Source organism: Chaetura pelagica, unplaced genomic scaffold (genome assembly GCF_000747805.2).
Source record: "Chaetura pelagica isolate M959 unplaced genomic scaffold, ChaPel_1.0 scaffold79, whole genome shotgun sequence".
In the NCBI taxonomy this organism is placed as follows: Eukaryota; Metazoa; Chordata; class Aves; order Apodiformes; family Apodidae; genus Chaetura; species Chaetura pelagica.
In genome coordinates this window covers 3,456,796-3,479,503 of record NW_009969339.1, presented here as the reverse complement: position 1 = coordinate 3,479,503, position 22,708 = coordinate 3,456,796, and the positions used below count along the sequence as shown (strand labels likewise).

At 40.4% G+C, this 22,708-nt stretch overlaps 1 protein-coding gene across 1 annotated transcript in view; it reads right to left on the bottom strand.

Annotated features, from left to right (window-relative positions):
* Positions 1 to 2,966: 2,966 nt before the first annotated feature.
* Positions 2,967 to 22,708, bottom strand: part of APPL2 (adaptor protein, phosphotyrosine interaction, PH domain and leucine zipper containing 2) — a 54,636-nt gene continuing 34,894 nt past the window's right edge. The window contains exons 6-22 of the mRNA XM_010005857.1: positions 21,837 to 21,924; positions 20,398 to 20,439; positions 20,224 to 20,282; positions 19,121 to 19,267; positions 16,819 to 16,901; positions 11,039 to 11,197; positions 9,895 to 10,083; positions 9,542 to 9,584; positions 9,408 to 9,464; positions 9,206 to 9,294; positions 7,445 to 7,597; positions 7,268 to 7,320; positions 5,666 to 5,840; positions 4,959 to 4,995; positions 4,685 to 4,825; positions 3,946 to 3,993; positions 2,967 to 3,092 (exon numbers count right to left, since the gene is read on the bottom strand). Coding sequence (XP_010004159.1) covers positions 2,967 to 3,092; positions 3,946 to 3,993; positions 4,685 to 4,825; positions 4,959 to 4,995; positions 5,666 to 5,840; positions 7,268 to 7,320; positions 7,445 to 7,597; positions 9,206 to 9,294; positions 9,408 to 9,464; positions 9,542 to 9,584; positions 9,895 to 10,083; positions 11,039 to 11,197; positions 16,819 to 16,901; positions 19,121 to 19,267; positions 20,224 to 20,282; positions 20,398 to 20,439; positions 21,837 to 21,924 — 1,689 coding nt within the window. The remainder of the gene's footprint in view (positions 3,093 to 3,945; positions 3,994 to 4,684; positions 4,826 to 4,958; positions 4,996 to 5,665; positions 5,841 to 7,267; positions 7,321 to 7,444; positions 7,598 to 9,205; positions 9,295 to 9,407; positions 9,465 to 9,541; positions 9,585 to 9,894; positions 10,084 to 11,038; positions 11,198 to 16,818; positions 16,902 to 19,120; positions 19,268 to 20,223; positions 20,283 to 20,397; positions 20,440 to 21,836; positions 21,925 to 22,708) is intronic.

The following is a 22,708-nucleotide window of genomic DNA, read 5'->3' as shown; positions in this document are numbered from 1 at the left end:
TGCTGCTGCTGATTCCCATAGCACTGCAATTGCAGTGCACTTGTTTCCATGCACCTCTCTCATCTGAAGTCACTAAGTTCTTGGCTCAGAGTGGCCAAGCACGACACAGCAACTGCAGAATCCCACACAGGTGGTGTGTTTGCCCCAGCATGGGGTTGCTAGGTAGCTGTATAGTCCATGGTACAGTCCCGGTGTTACCTGCGCTCTAATAAAATCTGCACTTGTATTTTTTCTTCTCCTATTTTTTTTTATTTTTTTTATTTTGTTTTGCAAAGACACTATCTCAGATGGGTGATACTTTGCAGCTGAACATAAATTGAACCATGCATTTTAAAATGTGATGGTTAACAAACTCATGTGGTTGTGGTGAAGGGAATTCTACAGAAAGACATAAGCCTATTTTTATAGAACCCTGTTTAATCTGGGAGACCTGAATGTATGCTAGATGTGGCAAAAATATATGCATATTCACAAATATGTACAGTGATAATAGAGCTATTATTGCTAATAGAGGATTGTAGTTTGTAATTTGTTTCTTTTTGTCATGTAGCAGCACATACATGCAGAAGGCTTCTCATCTGAAATACAAAGTGGGTCCTGGATTTGGATGTCATACACTCCTGTCAGTGAGAGTCACATTGAATCCTTTTCCCCCCTCAACAAGGATTTGAAAGGGGCACAAAATACTTGCTGTGGTGCTATTACTATTCCCACTGCATTTCCCCTCCTGTTCTGATTATAGGAACAAAATGGACCCTCACTGGTTGTCTGGAGAAGAGATGCTAAAAAGAAATCCCCCCAGACTAAATTAAATGTGCTCACTCAAAATTTGCAGAGGTGATAAAAGGAAAGTGAGAATGAGGAGTTTGCTGCAGGGACATAGAACAGATTTCAAGGTGTTTTTTTTTTCCTTCAAGTTTGGGGCAGAACAGGCTGACGGCCTGTCCTGCCCCCTAAGAAGGCAGATGCCACCACCGCCCTTTGTGCTTGGTCTTGTGACAAGGCTGTTGCATGGAGAAGTGGTGGCAGCAGCTCCTCCAGAGGTCTCACATCCTGCTCTGATGTGGTGCTGTGCCCTTCTCTGCCAGCAGCCACAGGGCTGCTGTGCAGCATGGTGGCTGGGTAGGCAAGGTGCAGCTCATGCACTGTCAGCCCCAAGGCCAAAGGGCCTTTGCATTGACTGGTGAGAAGTGGTGGCCTCAGCAGCACCCAGCTGGTGGGCACTTCACTGGGAAGGGAACTGCTGCTGAAGGGTAGATTCTGGAGGTCCCTAATGTCATCTGTAATCAGCAGTAAGTTTGAGTTTCAATCTGATGTCCATCAACAACAGCTGTTTTCAGCTTCTCAGGTACAAAGGACCAAATGTAACACTTAATGTTTCCTAACTCATTGTACAAAAGGGTATTTTGTTACCTCAGTCTCTTTGGCTTGTGAGTAGATAACATTATGTACATATAAAAGCTGTGTTAATAAATGTAATTTTGAGAACCTCATTCTTAGTGTCTTTGATAACATCTGCTCAGTCGGTTTCAATTTTTTTAGTAAGACAGCTTCAGCTTTTATTTATAAAGATGTGTTTGAGTCAGTTACTGACAGTTCTCTTCCATGGTTCTTTTCAACACTCAGCAGCCAGCTGAACTGAACTTACTCCATGTTAAACGCTTGTCAACTGGGATCTTTCAGATGCTGTAGCACAGATTCTGCTTACAAAAAAATCTTGTTTCCTAGTAAGTGCTTGAGAAGAGTTACATTAAATTCCAGGCATTTCAGCCACTTGTTCCAGTTACCTTACCTTGATTAATACAACCTATGCCACAGATCATGCCTGCCAGCCCCTCCACCCCCAATTAATTTGTTTATTTTTGTTTGTTCATGTAAAGTACAATTTCTCATGGTCTTAGATTAAACTGGAAAGGAAAAGAGTAATCTAAATTTATTAGCCAAATATAGCTAGAGTCTCATTTCCGGAACGTACTGTGAGACTAGTCAATACATTGTAGACTTACAATCTAGCATTTTATTGCTCTGTTTCTTAAAACAAAAGATTGCTGGTAGATTCAGCTGTTGTATGTCACCATAATGTTAAAAATACAATGAATTCTTCTTATAAAAGTACTTATTTGCCCTACAATTATAATCTCTGGCAACTTTCAAGAAACCTAACCACAAAAAAACCTGCACACAACTAACATGTCACATTCCTTCACTACTTCTGATGTTTACATGTCAGTGGTATTTAGAATAATAAACCAAGGAGGTACTTCATGTCCATTATTTCATTACAGAACGTGTGAGTGGTCCCTGTGGAGGTAAGAGTAGGCACTTAGATTTGCTCTGTAAGCTCATTCTAGATGCAATATAAAAATAGATTATATTAATAGGAAAAATTTAGTGTTTAACAAATTGTTTTGTAAATAGGCTACCACAAAAGATAAATCGTGTTACACTTAAACTAGACTAAAAATAACTTCATCTGAAATTTAAGTAAATAGTGCATTTTTAACCTTCATTCAGATGCACAAAATCATGCAAACTATGAGAAGTTACTATGGTAGGAAAGTTGAGGCCTGGTACTTGTTAAAGGAACTGACAGCTGCACTGGGACTGCAGGCTGCTCCTGGGTACAGCTGGGGAGTGACCTTAGCCCTCTGTGGCTGCCAGCTGTGCTGTCCTATCTGCCAGCAGCAAGAGGCTCACGCTGAACCGTTCCCCAGGATTGTCAGCTTCCCAGACACACCAACACACAGCATGTTCACAAATGCAAAAAGCCTTGAAGGGCAAGTCCTGCTGCTGCTTTGTTGTAAATCCAGAGGCAACTGCACTGCCAAGAGGCCACGGTCCCTCTAGCAGGAAGGCAGAAGCTGGCCTCGGGTGGGTGCGGATGGCTGAAAACCAGAGATTCTTGCAAAATGACTCCCTGCTTTTCCTGCTCCTCCACAGGCTGCAGGAAATTATCAGAGTTTTTTTTATGCTTCTGATTCCTCCCCTTCATGTGCAGTTCCATCTTCATCTGACTGATCGTTCAGAAGCACGAACTTCCCATCATTTGTTAATGGTACAGACTTCATGAGCTGAGCTAATGCTTCTGGGTCCTGAAGAGAAACAGGAAAGGGCTCAGCGGGCTGCAGCAGTCTTTTGGAGCACAGTTTTCCTAGTACTTCTTGCTAAGGTTTTGCAGCTTATTTTTTTTTTAATGACATCCTTTAGACTAAAGTTTTGAATAATTCTGGCCTGAAGCTTTGAAACAAACAATCCCTTTTGGTTCAGTAAAACCACCCCTTGGATATATAAGAAACATAAAAGTTATTAATTTTGAGCCTTTATTTTGCAGTTCTTATCTGGCATTGACACAATTACTGAAAAACAAGGACAAAAATAACTATCTAAATTAATTAATTACTATACTCCTGCTTATTGCCTGTGACTAAATGCTCATCCCCCCAAACTCATCCTGAAATTGTAGCAGCAAAGGTATAGAGCAGATATTAATCACACATCTTTACATAGATAACTTTATCTACAACGAGCTAGGTAACTTTGCCATTCATTTTAAGTGGAAAAACACAGGGTTTTTCCTCCCTAAGGGATGAATAAATACCAATTTCTAAAAGTGAAACAGCGATGGGTGCAATTTATATTTCATCCAAAGGAACTTGGTTTTTTCAAAACAGCTCACAGTTTCCTTCCAAATGTGAACAACTGCATTTGTGTAGTTCTGAATTTGATTTAGGGTGGCAGATTTTACCTCAAGCTACTGCAAAGTCAAACCATGCTCAATTTTATATTAATTACTCAGGAATTGTGTTAAATAATGTCTGAAAAACTTTGTCATTAACGAGAGTAGCAGTTGTTTATTCTCACACACACCAGAGGTACCTGAACAGTACAACCAAAAGCAAAATATGATGCATCATAGCACAGATGTGGGGAATGAAGCAAACTTACCTTCTGTGCCTCAATGATTTCTTTTCCCAAGCTAATGGCATAGCAAATCTATAAAAGGAAATATATGTAAAGTTCAGTTTTGGTTTGGGAGCTTTTTGTTCCTTACTTGAGATTAAAACACAGAAGTGTCAATGCAAACTTAGGTCTTAAATACAAGTCTAGAAGCAGAACCCCAATTCACCATGCTAACCACATAAAAATAAAGCTGTATCATTTCAGGTTCTGCTTCAAAGGTCACTGATGTTCATAAATCTTTGTACGCAACTCTGGTGTATTCGCCAAACTTTAAATCCAAATCTGGATGATCTTTTCCAGTGCATGTTTTTTCAGACAAAATTTCTCCAGCACATTCCTTATATTTCACAGTCTGTTGTTCTCTTACGCAGCAAGCAGCTAGTGCTGTTAACCCAGTCTGGCAGCCTTGTCTGTGAGAGCTTTACAGATGTGCACGTCTCAACAGGGCCAGCATGCATTTTTGTTAGTGCTGGTGCTTGACACACCCTCCCTTGTCTCCTAATGTCTGTATCAGCCATCACAGCCTTTCCTCCCTCTTGTAGGTGGTGCTGCATGATCTACAAATTTGGTCCTTTATAGATGTAAACCAGCAAAGGCTTGTGTGTTAAGCAAGTTTTCCTGGCAAGGAATTAAGCTGCTCTCGCTTCTAGAGCACTGCTTCCCAGATGTGTAAGCCAAGAAGCCTAAGAAGTGTCTTCCCAATGAAACTGAATGTTATGCAAACCTTTTCCCCTTCTGTGTTGCTCTCAAAAACATAGGCGCTCATAGATTCTTCTCCCAGAGTCTCACTGAGATGGACCACAAAGCCAATCAGTCTCTTGTTATCCTGATGAGCAGCAAACTGTGTCACAGTAGAGAGTTCAAACTGGAAAAGAATAATAAAGAACCTATTTTTTTTTTAACCCACATGTGGTCAAACTTGGTCAAGAGCTCAAGTTCATGTGGCCAAGTAGTCAATGCTGTGGTCAAAAACCAGATACAAAAGGAGAGTTACTTACACTTGTTCGTGTAACTTGGGTTTGAGGATCTATTAATCTGCAATTACGGGTAGAGGAAAAAAATAAATTATATTAGAGTGATTCTTATTAATTTCCAGGTGCTTTATAATAGTAAGGCCATCACTATTGCAGTTCTGCAGATGAGGAAACAGAGACAGAATCAAATGCTTTTTCTTTGATTTTAAGTCATTTGATGGTAAGGTTCAGCACTGAACCCTGACTCTGAGCTGCCTGAGATTTACAGGTCATAGTATCTTTCTGAATCCCTAATTTGGGAAGCAGCCTGTGTGGGACTAATACCCAACACGCACATGGACATAAAGGCACCCCAGCTAAAGTGGATGCCTTGTATCAACATACTCTACAGTGACAATACTGACACTGGGACAACACTGGCTCTGGGGCTGTTACTACATGTAAGGAAAGAGCATCTCCCAATGCATTGTTTGTGCGTCTCCTTCTGCAACTTTGTTGGGCCTGTATCCCCACTGTATCCTCTAAACTTGGGTAGGATCTTCTTACAAGTTAGGAGGATGATTTCTAGATACTAGAGTAAGAAAAGAGACATTTTTACTAAGTAAAGTAAATCTTGGGATCTTGCTCCCTCAAAGGGTGTATTTCTTGGAAAAACAAAACCAAAAATACTTCACTAATCACAAGTTCTATGAAGGGCACAAAACACTGCCAAATTGCAGATTTTACAGTACCTGAGGTTCTTGCTGGTGACCATGAGATGGGATTCAGTCATACGGAATATGTTGTGAATGGCACGAGCAGCTAAGACTTGTCTCATAGCTTCATAAATCACCTCACTTGTGTCATCGGACTGAACAGCCATGGATCCTAAAAACCGCACTACGAACATCTGCTGCAGGAGTGAGTCTGGAAGGTAAAGGCATGACTTGCTTCACTGTGCTCCTTCCAGCTGAAGTTATCAAGGAAATTCTGTTTTCCTGCTATGAGCCAGGCAAGGGCTCTGACCCAGTTTTAAACTAAGCTTGAATTGACACCAAGTAGGAAAAAAATAAATAAATAAAAAATAAAAGTGCAGTTGTTTGCAACATTTAAAAGTGTAACTGCTCCTTTATACCTTATTTGATTAGATAGTGAAATTCACTTGCCTGTCTTGTTATCAGCTGCACATAAACCTGTGATAAATTTGTGGCTGTTCACAAGCCTTGGCTTCCATCAAATGAACTCTGAGCTTTAAACCTTTTACATTCCTTACTTTCTTCTACGTCCTTCTGACCTTCCATGCCACTGGTTCCAGCAGGTTTTCCATTAAATCCTTTTTTGCTCACTGACCATCACCGCAAAACTCCTGTCAGCAACTAAGTAACCACTGTGTGACAAAGCCGTGGTTTGATCAGGCTCCCTTTATGGTTGATGGTGAGCAAGGTAAAGCAAGATGAGTCCTATGGAATGTGACTGCTCAAAGGCCACGACAGCTGTGTCTACATTGCACAAGACACCACAAAGAGGCTGCAGACTTGGAAGACACCTAAGCACTGTACTCTTCTCTGTGCTGCAGTGGAGCTGGGTGCTGCTGCTGCCAGTATGAGGTGCCTGCTTCTCACAGCTACTCTCCTGTCAGGCAGCTTTCCCCACGCTGCCTTGCCATGGGACAGCACATGCAAGCGAGAGTGTTTGGATCAATGGGTTCTGTGAGTAGTTTTCTGATGGGGGCTGCTGGTTCCAGGCAGTGGCTGCAACTGGCCCTGGAGAAGAAGAGTAGAGCCAGGGACTGAGCCCTGCATGTACTGGCAGAGGCAGGTCAGAATGGCTGACTTTTACTGGGATATCACTGGGAGAAGGGAGAGAGGGCAGCACTAAGAAACTCCTTGTGCTGGAAAGAGACACATTGCTGCTGGTTGTGGTATTTTGAGCCTCTGTGAGGTTGAGATTGTGGATTTCAGAGTACATGAGGTTTAGAACTGGCTACTAAGCAGCCTCAAACTTCAGGGGAATTATAATACAGTCCCATCAAACCCTTTCTAAATAAGTCAACAGCTATTTAAAACAAACAAACAAACAAACAAAAAAAAAAAACCCCAAAACCCAAGAAAACCAAATCTTTTTGCCTTTAAACATTTGAAATAAACCTACTCTGGAATACAGCTTGGACCGTCAAGGAAAAAGGTGTTTGTTTTCACATGTAGTGATGTTTAAAAGACTGGTTTCTGAAAGGTAAGTACCTTCATGTGACTGATGCTCCATGGTGCCAGGTGCTTTCATTCAGAGGCACTGGCTGACATCTGAATTAGGCCTAAAATCATGACTAATCTTACATGAAAAAACAAAGCACTGACCTTCCTCCTCATCTTTGCTGCTGTCTTCAGTTTCCCCAAATGGGTTTGCACGCCTACAAGATAAGAAGAAAACCTCTTAATTATAGATTCTGGTCACCACACACCAGTGTTGTAAAACCTCGTTGTCTTTCCTGAAATCACCCTGTGAAAGTTACTGATCCTTGTCTCTGGCCATACCTGCCACCTCTGTTCTGGTCCAGGAATTCTGTGGCAGGCAGTACGATATCAAACTGAATTGGTGTTCCAGGAGCAATGAGCTGTGTGGAGTCGTGAATACCAGCTGATGCGTTGGGAATTATTTTATCATTTTCCATATTCTTTACATTCTGGCTAAAGTAAAAATGGAAAAAAAAAAAATCAGTCAATGACATGCTATCCAAGATTATGCTATACAAGATTATTAAAAAATTCAAAGCTGGGTTGAACCAGCATACGGAAACATAAATATTTTCCTATTTACCTGTTACTGAGGACACTGATAAAATCTGTTGAGTTTTGTTTGGGGATTTTTTTGTACCCCAAAATTATTTAGAAACAAAGGAAACGCTGGAATATTCAACCTGCGTGCACGGCAACTCTTCCAGTGTGGACAGAGTTGCAGCAGGCAGGTTCTGTTTGCCTCCCTCCCCTCCTCTAGCGGCCAGGCTTTGCAGCTGCATCACCCGTTCCTACAGCACCTCTTTCTCAAGCGTCTCAAGGTGTCAATCCCAATCCCGACATCTTTTTAAGATCGCGTTTAGCCACAAGTTTGTTACAATGTGATGGCTAAGGAGAAGTGTTGCACGCTGGGTCAGATTTCTTCCCGCAGCTTTTTTTTCAAAGGGAATGAAGTGCTACGTTTGCCACAGCTACAGAAACAGTAACTGTACACACAGCTATGTAGGGAGTGTTGGGTTTATTAACAGCATCTTCTATTTCTAGGAAGTTTTCTGGTTGCATACAGATGTAAAAGTGGCATGGGAGGTTTGTTGTCAATGAAGTAACTATGTCCTCCATGCAGTGAAACAGATGTCAGTACTCTTCTATTTATAAATCTGTAATCAAAGTGAAACAGCTGTACTGTGAATAAAATTAGAAAGAAATTGACTGGCATTCCCCAAGGCTATAGGGAATCTTTGGAATCTGTAAGCAATCATAATAAAGGGAATAATAAATCCTAAATAAGGCACTGGTCTGAGAGGCAGAATATCTGGAAAAGGATTTAATTTCTAGAAGTAAATATGTGGGTCAGAATTTGCAAATTTGTTTACAAAGCTTGCAGAGAAGTCAGTGTGACACAAGCTTGCCCTATTTTATTTATTACACTACTTTTGAAAGCAGGATTTCGGTCCAGCACTGGGCTTGGAAGCCAACTCTGATGATGAAGTCTGAAGAATTCCCACTGGGCAAGATGCTAGGATCATGTAGACACAAAGAAACAATACGTAACTTAGGTATTTTGAACATAAGCATATCCTAGAACATTATTAATGATTTTTGAAGGAGAAGAGCTTTATTGATTGACCTGAATGAGCACAAGAGAAAAATCATAATTATTCTGACAGCAGTGTAAGGCATATTCTGGTGACAGTCTGACAGGAACTGCTTGATGTAATATGCAAGAATATAGTTCCTTCAATGTAAAAACCGGGAACTCAGCTGTATTACCCTCATTACAAGTAATTCTCTTACAGCAAAGCATTGTGTGTGTTTCTAAAACGGCAAAATCCCAATGGAAACTGCAAGGAGCTTCAAAGCTGTGACGCAGAGCAAGAAGCATTACCCTCAATATTTGGCATCTCTTACGGCTTTCAAACATCAGAAGTAGAGGAATTTGCTGGAACACACAGGCTTGTAAAGCCAGGGCCTGGACAGGGCTTTTTGTGGGGTGACTGTTGCCCTGTGAAGAGAGCAATGACTGAGCACACAGTCTCTAGTCCCTGCAAGTGAGAATGTTACCTGGGGTGGTGAACTTCATGTTTTTTCCCCAAGCTGGTGATGGGAGTCACTGCCTGTAGGGCTGTCTGATTTAACTTGATGGCAGCTGCCTATGAAAACAAGACCGGACAGCTCTGTTACACACGTACTCTGCATCACCACATAAAGAACAATGGGAAAGCAAGTTGGAAGGAATGGAATGGTGGATGGAACAAGCTCTTACCTCTGGATTGTCAGTGAGATAGATCTGTCTGGAGATGTTGTTGATGGCACATATCCACTGGAAGGGAAAAATGAAACTGAACTCCTCAAGCTCACTTGTACACCAGAATAACAACATTAAGAAAATATTTTTACCTCCTCGTATTCTTTCTTGCTTTCTGCTTGAAGGGTTATACCCCTAAAATACAAACATAGTGTATCAGTGCTAACAATGGACTGTTTGACTCCAAGTCTTACAATAGTATCACCAAGCTCTGTATCTATTAACCATCAAAGGAACAAATATCATGAGTAAGCTGCAGCTAAAGGATACTGTATGTGCTGTTCAGGCAGTTGTAGGGGAGGATGGGAAAGAACATGCTTCTAATTTGGCAACACCCTCCTGGAAACCCAGAAAGTCTTACTATTACAGCAAGCATGTTTTACATGAAACAGCATCTGAAAGGGTGGGCGTGACTGGCTGTCCTGAAATAAAACCTGTCTCATACGCTTTGCCTGTAGGTGTAGTGATCTGAAAGCAGTATCTTCTGTCTTCACAGTCTACAGCCATAACAGAGCAGTTGTCCAGGTCCTGAATCAATCCTCCAGCTACTGCTCCCCTTGGCTGACACATCAAGTTGCCACCTTGAGTGAAGAAATACAGTCTTTCCCAAGTTGTCGTCACCAGACCTGTTTTACTGAAGAGAAGATGCAGTGATAAAAGACTCATTACTATTTAGAAACAACTCCAAACGTACATGAAACTGCAAATGTATCCTGATGCTAATCTGAACTTTATCTTCAGCCCTGGAATTTATTTTATGAGTCTCTGTTAAGAAGTAAAAGCAGCATCTATTCCTAGCAGAGACTAATTTTAATGAAAGCTGAAGAATTAAGCTAATCCCAAACATCTTAAGTTTAAAACATTCTCTGCAACATATCCTAGTTAAGGAATAAAATAATTATTGGTCTTGAGTAACTGACATGAAATGCTATTAAAATTAATTTAAAAAAAAAAGTGTTTTCAAGCTGAAGAGCAGCATGAGCAGCAGGGGGTGGGGGATAAAGCCAGGCTTGCTACAGATGAGCCTAGGGGTGGTGTGGTGGTCAGGTCAGCTAGTCAGGCAGCCTTACTGAAGGCCCAGCTTAAATGCCTTTATACAAATGCATGCAGCATAGGGAATAAACAGGAGGAATTAGAGATGAGGGTGAGCCTGCAGGGCTATGATCTCATTGGCAGCACTGAGACCTGGTGGGATGGCTCCTACAACTGGAGCATCAGAATGGACGGTTACAAACTCTTTAGGAAGGACAGAGAGGGGAGACAGGCTGGGGGTGTTGCCCTCTATGTCAAAGACCAGCCGGAATTCACGGAGCTCTGCATGAATGCAGGAAATAATCCCTGTAGGTGAATTCAACCAGAACTAAACTTCTGCTTTCAGGAAAACAGTCTCAAATGCCTCTAATTTGGTTTAAGCTTCTAAAACACATTTTCAAATATGACAGAGATACTTAGGAGCTGACAGGTACAGCTACCACTGATTCAGAAGCCTCAAATATCATTACCTGAGGAGTCTTTACAACATAAAAAGAAAGAAATGTAGCAACTAGTCAGCAATTAAACAAACCAGCAGGTAACAACAGTCTTCTTACTTTCTAAGATTAAGGTAGCCAGCCTTCTGGATGAGATTTCTATTGATAGCAGGTGAAGTTACATCAGAATCTGGAGTGTAAACAGATTCATTGACTGCAATTAAGTCCTGCTGGGATACCCTCATTTTTTCTGCTTCAGCATCCAGCTCTCCCTGTATACTGGAAAAAAAAACACAACACAATAAGAAACTCAAAGCTATCATTAGTCAATTTATACCAGGATATAGCTAACATCTGTAACCCCAAATTAACAGAAATACCGGTTGAGATTATACTGGAGAGCAGTGGAAAGAAAAAGCCTATTTCTAGAATAGACTTTTTAGGAAATGTAATGTAAGACTACATGTCCAAGGCATTTTCTAAGGACTAGATAAATCAGAGCAGTCAGGAAAGAATGGAAGGAAGAGGCACACAGAAGGGAACTGCTCCAAGAAAATGTCAGCTGAGCCTAAAGAGACAAGATGCATATACTCTGAAGGTATCAACAATGGATTAAGGAAAACAAGGCTATCTTTGGCAGGCTGGCAGCAAAAGCACAGTTAGGATTTCCCCATGTTCTTTATTTTGAAAGCCCAGCTTGCAGATGTTATTCTCAATATGGTCTCACACAGTAGCTATGCTTTCATTTTTGCAATTTGTACTAAATGTAGCTATCTTCTTTCCCCAGACAAATATATAGAGATAATGATCAGAATTAATAAGATTGTTTTGTAAAACTGACAGGAGCACATGATAAATCCTTAAATGTTGAGACGGAAGAGTTTATTTTTTGAGAGAAGCAGTTTGTAAAGGCAATGCTTGCATGAATTTACACTGCTGAACACACATTTATGTTACCCTAGCATAGCAGCACAGTTCAAAATAGGCTTTATTATAGTATCTCCTGGCTTTCACAAAGCTTAATTCCTGCAGCTGCACAACATGCAAGAATTCCTGCCATGAGACCACCGATTAGCTGATCATGGATTTTCAACAGTAGGTTTTCCATTACTTCAGAGCAGTACAATAAAAAAAATAAATAAATCCATAGTTCAAGTCTCATTTTAGCTTCAATTTCTGTTTGCAATACTGTCTTTCACTTCGGTGTGGTTCAGAAAACATCCTTGGTGGAGGCTGGCAAAACTTAGCTCTTTTTGAACGTATCTGTAAATATCCAGTTTGCTGAAAGTGGTAACTGTGAAGAGGTATCTGAGTGCAAAATTTAACTTGGGAAGTAAGTGATAGCTCCTTGCAGAAGCATCATACATATACTGCAGTGGTGAGTATCTGTGTAGTTATAATCTTCCTGTATGACACACTGGGCATAAAGGAGGAAGAGAGTAGCCCTTTTACTGGAACAAGCAAACAATGAGAGGTCGGTCATCATCATGTGCTAGTGAAATACCTTAATTTTTTCTCTTTTCAGCTCTACTGGCAGACAATTGTTGGGAGCCACTTAATTTTCAGAGGTTCCCCCAGACCACTTGACAGTCCCATCACACTGATAAACTTGCCTTGTTACCCTCAACCTTAGTCAGTCTGTGTTTCACTTGCAGACTCTTCTGATCAACACCCATGAATTTTTAGCAGGAATAATCAGAAAAAAAATAAAGGCCTGTTGTTTTGAAAACATGACTTAATTAATACTATAATTTAAAAAAACCCAACACAACCCTATTAGATAAATACATCAAAGGCCTTAGATCTCCATGCCAGCTGCAAGCACTGTTTGGTGCACCTGTGGACAAGGAAGCAGCAAATGATTTTCCACCATCTGTCTGTACTGGCCCTCTGTGAACCTGAGGTCTGGCTATGTGTCTGTGAACTGGGGTCCTGAGGGAGCTGGCTAATGTCCCTGCAAGGCTTCGTCTCTATCAGCTTCAAAAGTTCACTGCAGTCAGGGAAGGTTCCTAATGACTGGAAAATAAAAGGCCAGTGCCACACCTGCCTTTGAGACAGGCAAGAAAACTACATGCCATCCAGCTATATCTCAGTCCCTGGGAAAGTTATGGAACAAATTCTCCAGCCATTTCCAAGCCCACAAATTGAAAGACTGCAACTGGCAACACAGACATACTGTGGGCAAATCATTCCTGACCATCCTGATTACTTTCTGTTATGCAAGGACTAGTGTGATGAACAGCAGAGTGGTGGATGCTGTTCCACTTTACTTCAGCAAGACCTTTCACGTGGTCCCCCATAGTATCCTTATTGCCAAACTGGTGAAATACAAATTGCAGAAGACAATGACAAGATGGGTAGAAATCATGGTTGGACTGCTGAGCTCAAAGGGTTGGAATCAGTGAGACAAAGCCCAACTGGTACCCAGCTATTCATCATGTTTCTCATGTGTCAATGCTGAGATGTACAGGTTTACAGACTTTAATATGTGCTGGACAACCCATAGGAGCAGATGACACCAAACTGGGAAGACTGACTGACAGATATGGTAGAGTGGAGAGCTGCTGTTCAGAGTGATTTGGACGTGCTGCAGAAATGGGCAGACAGGAAACTCACAATGTTCAGCACAGACAAACACAAAGTCCTGCCTAGGATGGAGTAACTCCCTACAACTGCAAAGGATGGGAGGCATCTGGATAGAAAACAAAGTACCTGGGTATCATAGAGGACAAGTTGAACATGAGCCACCACCGTGCCCTTGTGGCAACAAAAGGACATTCCCTTCTTGGGCTGCCTGAGCAAAAGTATAGCCAGTGGGTCAAATAATTATCCCCATCTGTGCAGCACTTGTGAGACCTCAACAGGAGGACTGTGTCTAGTTTTGGTGACCCAGGACACAAATGACAGATACAAATGAGAATAAGTCAAGAGAAGAGCCACCAAGATGGCTAGGGGGCCAGAACACTGGACATGAGAAAAAGCTGTGAGAATAGTTTTTCAGCCTCATGAAATGAAGGCTAAGGGGAAGATCTTACTTAACTACCTGATGGGAGGGCATACAGCAGGTTGAGCTAGACCCTTCTTGGAGGTGTGCAGTGATAGGATGATGACAGTGGACACGAACTGTAACCAGATACTCTGTATGCCATGTGTGAGAGACAGAGAGAGATGCTCAAAACTTGACTGGACACAGCACTGAGCACTCTGCTTTAGTTTACCGTGCTCTCAGCAGGAGTGTGGACTAGATGACCTCTCAAGGTCCATACTGCAGCAGCTGTTCTTTGACTTCCAGAGGAACAATACTAGCAAATATTTGATTTCTTTATTGACTTTTCCAAACTTAAGGAGCTATTAAATGTATCCAAGTTACTAGGAAAACTCATGGGGTGGGAATATAAGAATACTTGTCATTGCATACCTTAAAGTCCTTAATATCTACACCTATGCAATAAGCAATCTTCTCTCTACTTCCTGCCCAAGTGGTTAAACCTTTTGGAGAACATAAGCACACAGGCTGTACACAGCAGGAACAGAGATCCAAGTAGTCCACAGTCCTTTCTCTGACAGTTCAAAAAGCTTATTGAAAAGTACACACAAATACCTAGGATTCTTCTCCCATTCTCCTTCCCAGTCTTTTGTAGAAGTTGGTGATGTCCTGTAACATTTGAAATAATGTAGAGATGTGGTCCTGCACTCCAGTCTCACTAAACAGTATCTGACTGGCCAGATGACTCTTGCATCATGGTGTTGTCTGTTTCATGTTAACTTATTTCCAGCTTTTCCATATCTTCAGAAAGCTGAGAATTTCCTAAGCTCCTAAATCACTTCCAAAATGAGACCAGCTGTGTGTATCTTAACGCCTAGCCAAGTCATATGAGAGGCTGAGTTATAAAGGCTGAGTAGTAGCATCAGATCTGAATTAAATTAGACAATATTTTGCAAGGCACTAGTTTTTCAACATTATCATTAAATGTCAGAATAAGAATTATTTAAATTCCATTTTAAAATAAAAAAGAACAGTGCTCTCATTTTTAACATAAGTGCTACTTTGATCAATCTTTTCATCAGTCACTTTTGTTGTATCACAAATTGCTTCTGACAAAACTGCCCTGGCATCTTCATGGTTCCCAAGCCTGGGATTCCTTTTCCTGAGGCATGTTTCTTCTATCTCAAAGGTAGAAAAGAGAGAAAAGCTGACAGTTCTGAAGTTATATGCATTTGTGGCAATGAGACCAATTGGTTACTGAGAATATTTTAGTGATCTGTCTTCTCTTATGTGTTCTTACACTGCTAGAAATAGTCACTGTATAAATTAAAAGACTTTTAAATATGAAGACTCAGTTTCACAATCAGCTTAAACAGATGCACGACTATGCAATTCTGTAGCTGCACAATGGGTCTCATGGGCTTGTCATTCTAAGAAAACAAATCTGACAAATAAAAAGCTTTTAGCCTGATTAGCAAGCAGGTCTGACTCACTGAGGCCTTGTGATTCCCAGCAGTAAAGCAAGCAAGCCAGGAGTGGGCAGCATGGGCTTCAGGGGCTCTGTAATCTTCAGTCAGGAAACTGTCCTGTGTCAGTAATTGCTGAGCTGCACAGTGTCATTCATAATGTTGCAAGCTTTTCATTTGTTTTTTTCCAAAGACATCACATTCCTGTACTAGTTACATTTGAGTTTTACTTTCAAGCCTTGCAATGTGACAGACTTAAAACACAAAAAGCAGATTCAGCAAACCAACTAAGCAGCCTGTTTTTGCTTCCATTTGCTACTGTGTAACCTCCAGAATTCAAATCCTTCAGACTCTGGAAAACAAGGGCTTATTCTATGGTGAGAATCCAATGGCAGGATCCTCATTGTATCTATAAGACACAAGCAAGGCAATCAAGCTTTACTAAATACAAGGCACTATTTAAAGGGAGTTTAAAATCTGTCCTCCAGGTTGTACAAATCCTATGTAGACTGTAGAGGGATTTATTTCAGAATTGAGTGTGAAAAGTATTAATAAGTATAGAGGTAAAGAAAGTGACGAATCATTTAGTGAAAGAATCTACTATTCAGGGGGATTGATTGTAACACTGCTCTCAAATTGACAAGTATGCATTATTTAAAATGCCACCAGAGTCAGAATAAGTAATGACCTGGATGCAGATCAACATGAAAGGTATGAAGGAATAATGTGAAGGACTCAGTTAGTGTTCCAGCTGATTTAGAATAAATTATTAGTGTTCTCTCTAATATGATAACATTTTAAATGTAAAGTTTACATTTACAGGGACTTAATTATCAAGAAATTGTGGATCTTCACTACAAGAGGGGGAAAGAGAGGAAGAAAAAATAACTGCAACATTAGGAGCACAAAACTGAGGCAGTTTATTGAAATAAGGACTTAGCCAAAACAGGTTGAACTCAGTATACCAATACAGCCTATAACGGCTGCAGTGAATATGTTTTGTTTGCCTTGTGTAGCATCTAGCACAAAGGGACATATAGTCCCTAAATCCTTATTTGGGAGGTTAATGGGTTATTGTTACAGTATTATTACAGAAGACCCAGCAAGTATAAATACCTCTAATTCAGAATGCACTTTAGTTCTGTTGTATTAATTCTATTAAACCACTTAAGCACAGACTTCATGTTTTATGTCTGTGAAGACACAAGGATGTAGGAAAGCATATGAACGCTTCACAGTATATAGCTTCGGGCTACAATGTAAAAATGCTCTCTACAGTGCACTGACAACATTTTCCTTTACATGTACAAACATAACTCCTTCCCACCTGCTGCTTTAACAAATTATGCCCAACAGTGCAATGCAAGCATGAAAGAACTCTCATGAAAAAGAAAAAGAGGCAGTCTCTATTACGTGCTGCAGGTTACAGCACACAAGTATTGTGTTACCTTTGAACCATGTCTGAAACAGATGACAAAAAGCTGTCCATTCTCTTGGAAAACATCTCTGCTCCTTTCTTAAAAAAGTTGATCTGAAAAATAAATTTTAAAAATTGAAAACAAAGAACAACAGACACTGGAAGTTATCTTGGCTTTGGCAGACAAATAACAGATTGTGGGGACTGTGTGAGCAGCAATCCCCTTCTGACTGGTACTTTGGGCTGGTAATCAAACACATGGTCAAACAGCTGCACTGCCTTGCTTTGTATTTCTCCATTTTGCAGCTTTTCACTCTTTCACACACTCTTTGACACACATAAGCTACTGTCTGCTGACAGGTATGTTTCCAATTAACTTGCTAAATGACTGAAACAAGGAAACAGGCAGCCTTCCCTCATCCTAGCACCCTGCAGAATTGGGTCTGGTGCTGTCCCGAGCCACTGTATCAAAAGAGATGGGACAAAATCATCCAATAGGTCTAGCAATCCAAATGTGACTGCAAACTCCAACCTGGACATTTTTTAACTGTTACAGCAAAGTCAGTCAGGAAGGTGATGAAGTGTAGCTGTGCTAGCAAAAGCCTCCAGGGCAGTTATATCAGCTGCAGATTTACCCCGGATTTTGTTCTACTGAAGGAGTTTAAAAAAGCTACTAAGGCCAAAGTGCACATTTTGTGACAGAAGATGAATGTCCTTGGCTGGTGTGGCTCAGCAGGCACGCACTTCATGTAGACGTGACCTTGGATTACCTGCTGTGGAACACACAGCCATCATTAGGACCTACTGGCAAACGTGGGAAACATGGACGTGGCAAGCACGTGTTCAATTAATTTGCTTTAAAAAAAAAAAACAGATCTGTGAACTTCTCCAGAAAGAGCTGTAAAATAAAATTTTTGCCTGTTAGCTCTTTCATCCAATTTTACTTGTGATTCCACTCTTTTTGCCCTAACCTTGGGTTGTGGGATTCCTCTTACCTGCAGCTCAGATTTCTGCAGCCATTATTGACCACAGACTCCCTTTACAGCCAGAGGAGAGAAAGCACACTGTCTTAAAGAACGATTCACCTATTCTATATCAGAAGCCTACTTCAGGAGGGAAGAGCTCTAAATTCCACTGATGCTAATGAGAGACTGACACACCTAGATTAAATGTTGACGTCAGTTTTCAGCCAGATAAACTGCATATTAGCCACTGCTTCTTCCAGAAATTCCTTATGGCCAGCTCCTTTGTTGGAAATGTGAACTATGAGGCACATGTTCTGAGTAATTAATAAAGAAAATACATACTCGGGCTGAAGGGTAGCTCACAGTATTTAAGCATCAATATCAACCGGCTTCTGGCTACTCAGTCATTCCCATGACAACCTAAGACTTTCCTGTATAAAAGCACTGAGATACTGCAGTTTTGCCAGATAAAATCTAGTGAAAGAAAGCTCTGTTCTAGTTCCAGTAAGGAAAACCAAGGCAGTTCTTTTGCCCAGTATAAATACAGCAGAGAAACAGTGTGAACTCCCATGGTGAGGAAAGTGACTGAATTCTCATTTATTACCTATTTTATTTGGGGCACATGTTCTGCAAAAGACACAGGACAGTGCAAATCCACACTGCAATCTCAAATAGAGCACTGCATCCATTTTTTCTGTTTTCACAGCCCAGTTCTCATCTTCCCAAGGCTTATTTCACTGATGTCAAAGCACAACAGGCCCTTAAAATGGGTGGTAATGAGGACCAAGTGCTGTGAAAGTGCTAGTTTGTTGGTCTTCCTGACATCCTGGAGGGTCAGATTATTTGCCTTTCTAGGCATTTTACAGACTTGAGAAACACTCTATCAGATTGCTGGCAGAATAAAGATTAGAAAGAGGATTTGCCAGCCCACTCTACTGTTCTGTCCTTCCAGTTCTCCAGTGCATGCTCTGTTCCCTGTCGTGTACACTCCTCATCAGTATGCTGAACATTATGTGCCACGAAGGGAGCTGCTATACAGGAGAGTCTGTGCAGACAGAGTAAACAGTGGGAGTAAATGCTGCTGCACTGATAGCTTAGCTGTGAAAAAATGTGAAACACCAGTCTGATTTTGCATATAAGTTTACTGGGTTTTTTTTTCTTCATTGGTGTCTTCCCTCAGTATCTAAACATTCAGCTATTTGCCACAAACAAAATCAGTTGTTAGATTCTAGGCAAACTAAGTAGAAATTTACCCTCCCCCATGACCATTGGTCAAAAAAAATTAAACTCCAGAACTACAATGAACTACTCCAGAACTACTTTTCCCAGAGACATGCCTAAGTGATATAGAAGCTTAATTGTCCACACCTGTCCTCGTGTATATCCTAGCATAGGTTCCATCATTGCCACTCTCTTCCTGTACTGCAGAGCATTCAGGGCACAATAATATTGCAGAGATGAAAGGTGCTGCTTTCTTCTTGCATTTGCCACTTCTTTTGCCACTTCTGCCTTAAGCTGAATAAAAATTGACAAAGAGTTTGACAAAGTGTTACTGTGCATATGGATATTTTTACTGATTACTGTCAAGTTATCTTTAAAGAACTCTCCTTACAGAACTTATCCACATTAAAATAAAGGATGAGAAACTAAGAAAGCAAATCCAAAACCCAAATTAAGTACTTCAAGCCCTTCTCTGCCAAGATACATAAGCATTTGGGGGGTGCCCTGACTACTACCTACACAAACAGCATTCTGGAGCTGATCTCAGGGCGATAAATTTATTTGCAGCTGAGACTGTCACACAAGCCTGTGAATGCAGAACTGGGAAATGAATAATCCACAATATGCTCTATCACATTCCGTTCTGTAATGGGTTTCCTTTAAATTAACATCCTGTAGAACTGATGCATTCTTAGGATAGGGACAATCACACACTTTTTAGCATACAGGGATATATTTTGAGATAGGGGTCTAGTGGGCAAAAAAGAAGAAATGTAAAACAATTCCACCAACAGAATTATATGCACTGTAAATGGAATGACAAACCACACAGAGAAATTTATCAGGAAGGCAGATACGAAAAAACTGAATGCTTTACAAACAGCAGACACAAGGCTTTGTGACAGTTACCAATGAATTGCACCAAGTGATACAGCACCATCACATCAGCTGTACAACAGTACACCTATACAAATCTATTTATATCCATTTGGATTGCCTCTGTCTGAAGAGCTCCCCTGGATCTGAAGGGCTCTAGTTCAGCACAATACTTGATCACTTGCCTAACTTGGCAAAAACAGGTATAACTTCGCTAAATTGACGTTTAAAAGCTTTGTGTCTGCTTTGAAACGAAATCACAAGTACTCTTGAGCTACAGTGAATCTAACTGATGAACTCTCCCAAGTTTGTAAGTCAAAAATGACACAGAACAGCTGATGAAAACTTTTCCGTTTCTCTTTCACATTCGTTACCTTTTCATTTTCTTTCCTTTTCGGTAACCTGCTGTACTTTGCCATGGACGCGTCGTGTTCTGTAGACAAGGAATATTACTTTTTTAGAAAAGTGGTGTGTGCGTGTAGATTAAAAATGTCTTCTGTGCTAGAAGAGGTGCACACCATTAGACCAAACAAAACAGGGAAACATACCATTGCTAGCAAGGCCAAAAAGGTCCTTCAAGGTGCTCACTTCTGGAAAAGAGAAATCAAACATTCAGAGTAAAAACAGCTGTAAACACCGTGTTCAACTGAGACCATTTATGACACATTTAATGCCTAGGTCACACCAAACCTTTCAAAGCAGAGATGCTAAAGTTCTCCCTGTCTTGCAAAATATAAACCAGATAAACTGCTAGAGAAAGGAACTGCAGACAGCAAATGATGAGTTGAGTGAGTTTACTTGATTGAGCAAGTTATCACTATGAAAAAGATTCCTTATCTGCCAGTATAATTTACCCAAAGAGGCACCATTTCAGTATGGTAGTTATGACAAAATGCCCACCACTATCATAAATGATAGGCAGTTCCGAACAACTTCCTGATAATGCTTACATGGTATTTTTTGTCATGAAGCAGTTGAGGCTCTGGTTGCAGACTTCACTTGCATTTTCTTTTTACCTCCTCTTTTAAAAACTAGGGGGCAGAATCCGTAAAGATGAAAGCAGAATCATTGTATCAGTGAAACCACATTAAGGAGGTGGGAAAGCATTTACTGAACCAAGATCTTACCATCCAAATATTGCTTTCTATTTGACATTAATGACAAACAAGATATCCATTAATATAGACACCTTAAAGTCTTCACAATTTCAAATGAGATACAAGGAACCTAAGCCAGTTGTTTTGTCTCCCATCAGAATTATGTCTTTGAAAATACATAAACAAGACTGAGATTAGTGAGATGAGAAGTAGGCTTTTAAAAAACATAATTAAAAATTAAACTGCTGCAGTAAAAATTCCTGTTTCTGTTGCATGAGTTGGTTAGAGTGTCCTTGACCTTAAATACCAACTTGCTTCTTTTGAAATTACACTAAATGTTTGCATTATTACTTTGTTGTTTAAGTAATTTCCAAGTTTGTGCAATCAGGTTGCTTTGAACTACTCTTGGATAACATTGTTTTAAAGGGGACTGAATCCTGAAAATGGAGGGAATATACCACACCCTGAAGTTAAAAAAACATTCTTGCTTGTGCTTTTCAAACAAACACAAACTTCTGAAGTGGGATAAACACTGTTTGCAAGCCAGTTCCACTGCTAAATTTCCCTTTTTAGGCAATTACAACATCAGTGACTTCAGTGAAGTTACACTAGTGTAAAAGCAGAGTGACCCAGTAAAGAACAAAGCTGGGTATTTTAAAACTTGCACCATATGGTACATAAAATGTCATGTGGTGAACTTGCACTATTTCTGTCTGAGTAAAAGGATGTACCTCCCAGTGAAATTCTGTACCAGAAAACAAAAAATAACAAAAAAAACTTTTCTAGGAATCATCAAAGAACAAAGTACTACATGGCACTGTGTGTCAGTTTATTATGAAATAAATAAGAAGGGACACATGAGGAAAATTTAAAAGTAAAATATAATTTACCTGTGAGATCCTTTTCCCGAAATTGTATTATTGGGAGAACCATTGTATCCGCAAGCTGTTTTGCCAGTTCAGAATGAAGAATATTGAGCTGAAATGGAGAACAGAGGAATGCTCTAAGACACAATGTAAATAAAAAAAAATAATAATAAAAGTAGCAGTACTCTGTAGCCTGCCATTTGTGCCCAGCAGACAAAAAAAGGATAGAAAGTACTTCAGTGCTTAAAATACATTTCTCAAGATACAAGAGACCGATGGGGATTTTCCCCTAAAAGCTTAATTCCTGCCTAGTGTTGTCCAAGGATCAAAACATTTTTCAGTTCCCGCATACTGTATTAGGGCAGTTCATTGACCATTCATTCTAATGCTTAACTCAACAGGATCAATATATAATTAGCCTTTATTAACAAGTTTTTGTTAGTGTCTACAGCACAGAGTTATAGTCATCATGACCAGAATCTCTTTCCATTCACGAGGGTTACCCGGGACACAACCACAACAGAGGGCAACTACACTGAAAGGTCCCATTTAAATATTTGACCTTCAGAGCAGTTTCTCGTTGCTGTTTTTCTAAGTGCTCCCCCACAATTCAGCATATCAGGACATACTTTAAAGCACTCATGTGACACTGTTTAGGATGAAGACAAGGCTTTCATGCCAGCAGTGGCATGGTAGGAAAATTAGATGGGTTCAGGTAGGATGCCTATCAATCACACTGCTACTGCCTGATACTACAAACTAGGACATGTTATTCTGCCCACTTGCTCTCAAGTATCCTGGAGGCTTTAGGTGGGGTTACACAGGTAAGGATGAAGTCAGTATTTCCCACTACATGATACAAAATTAAACCAGGGTAATTCAGTGCCTGTAGAAGA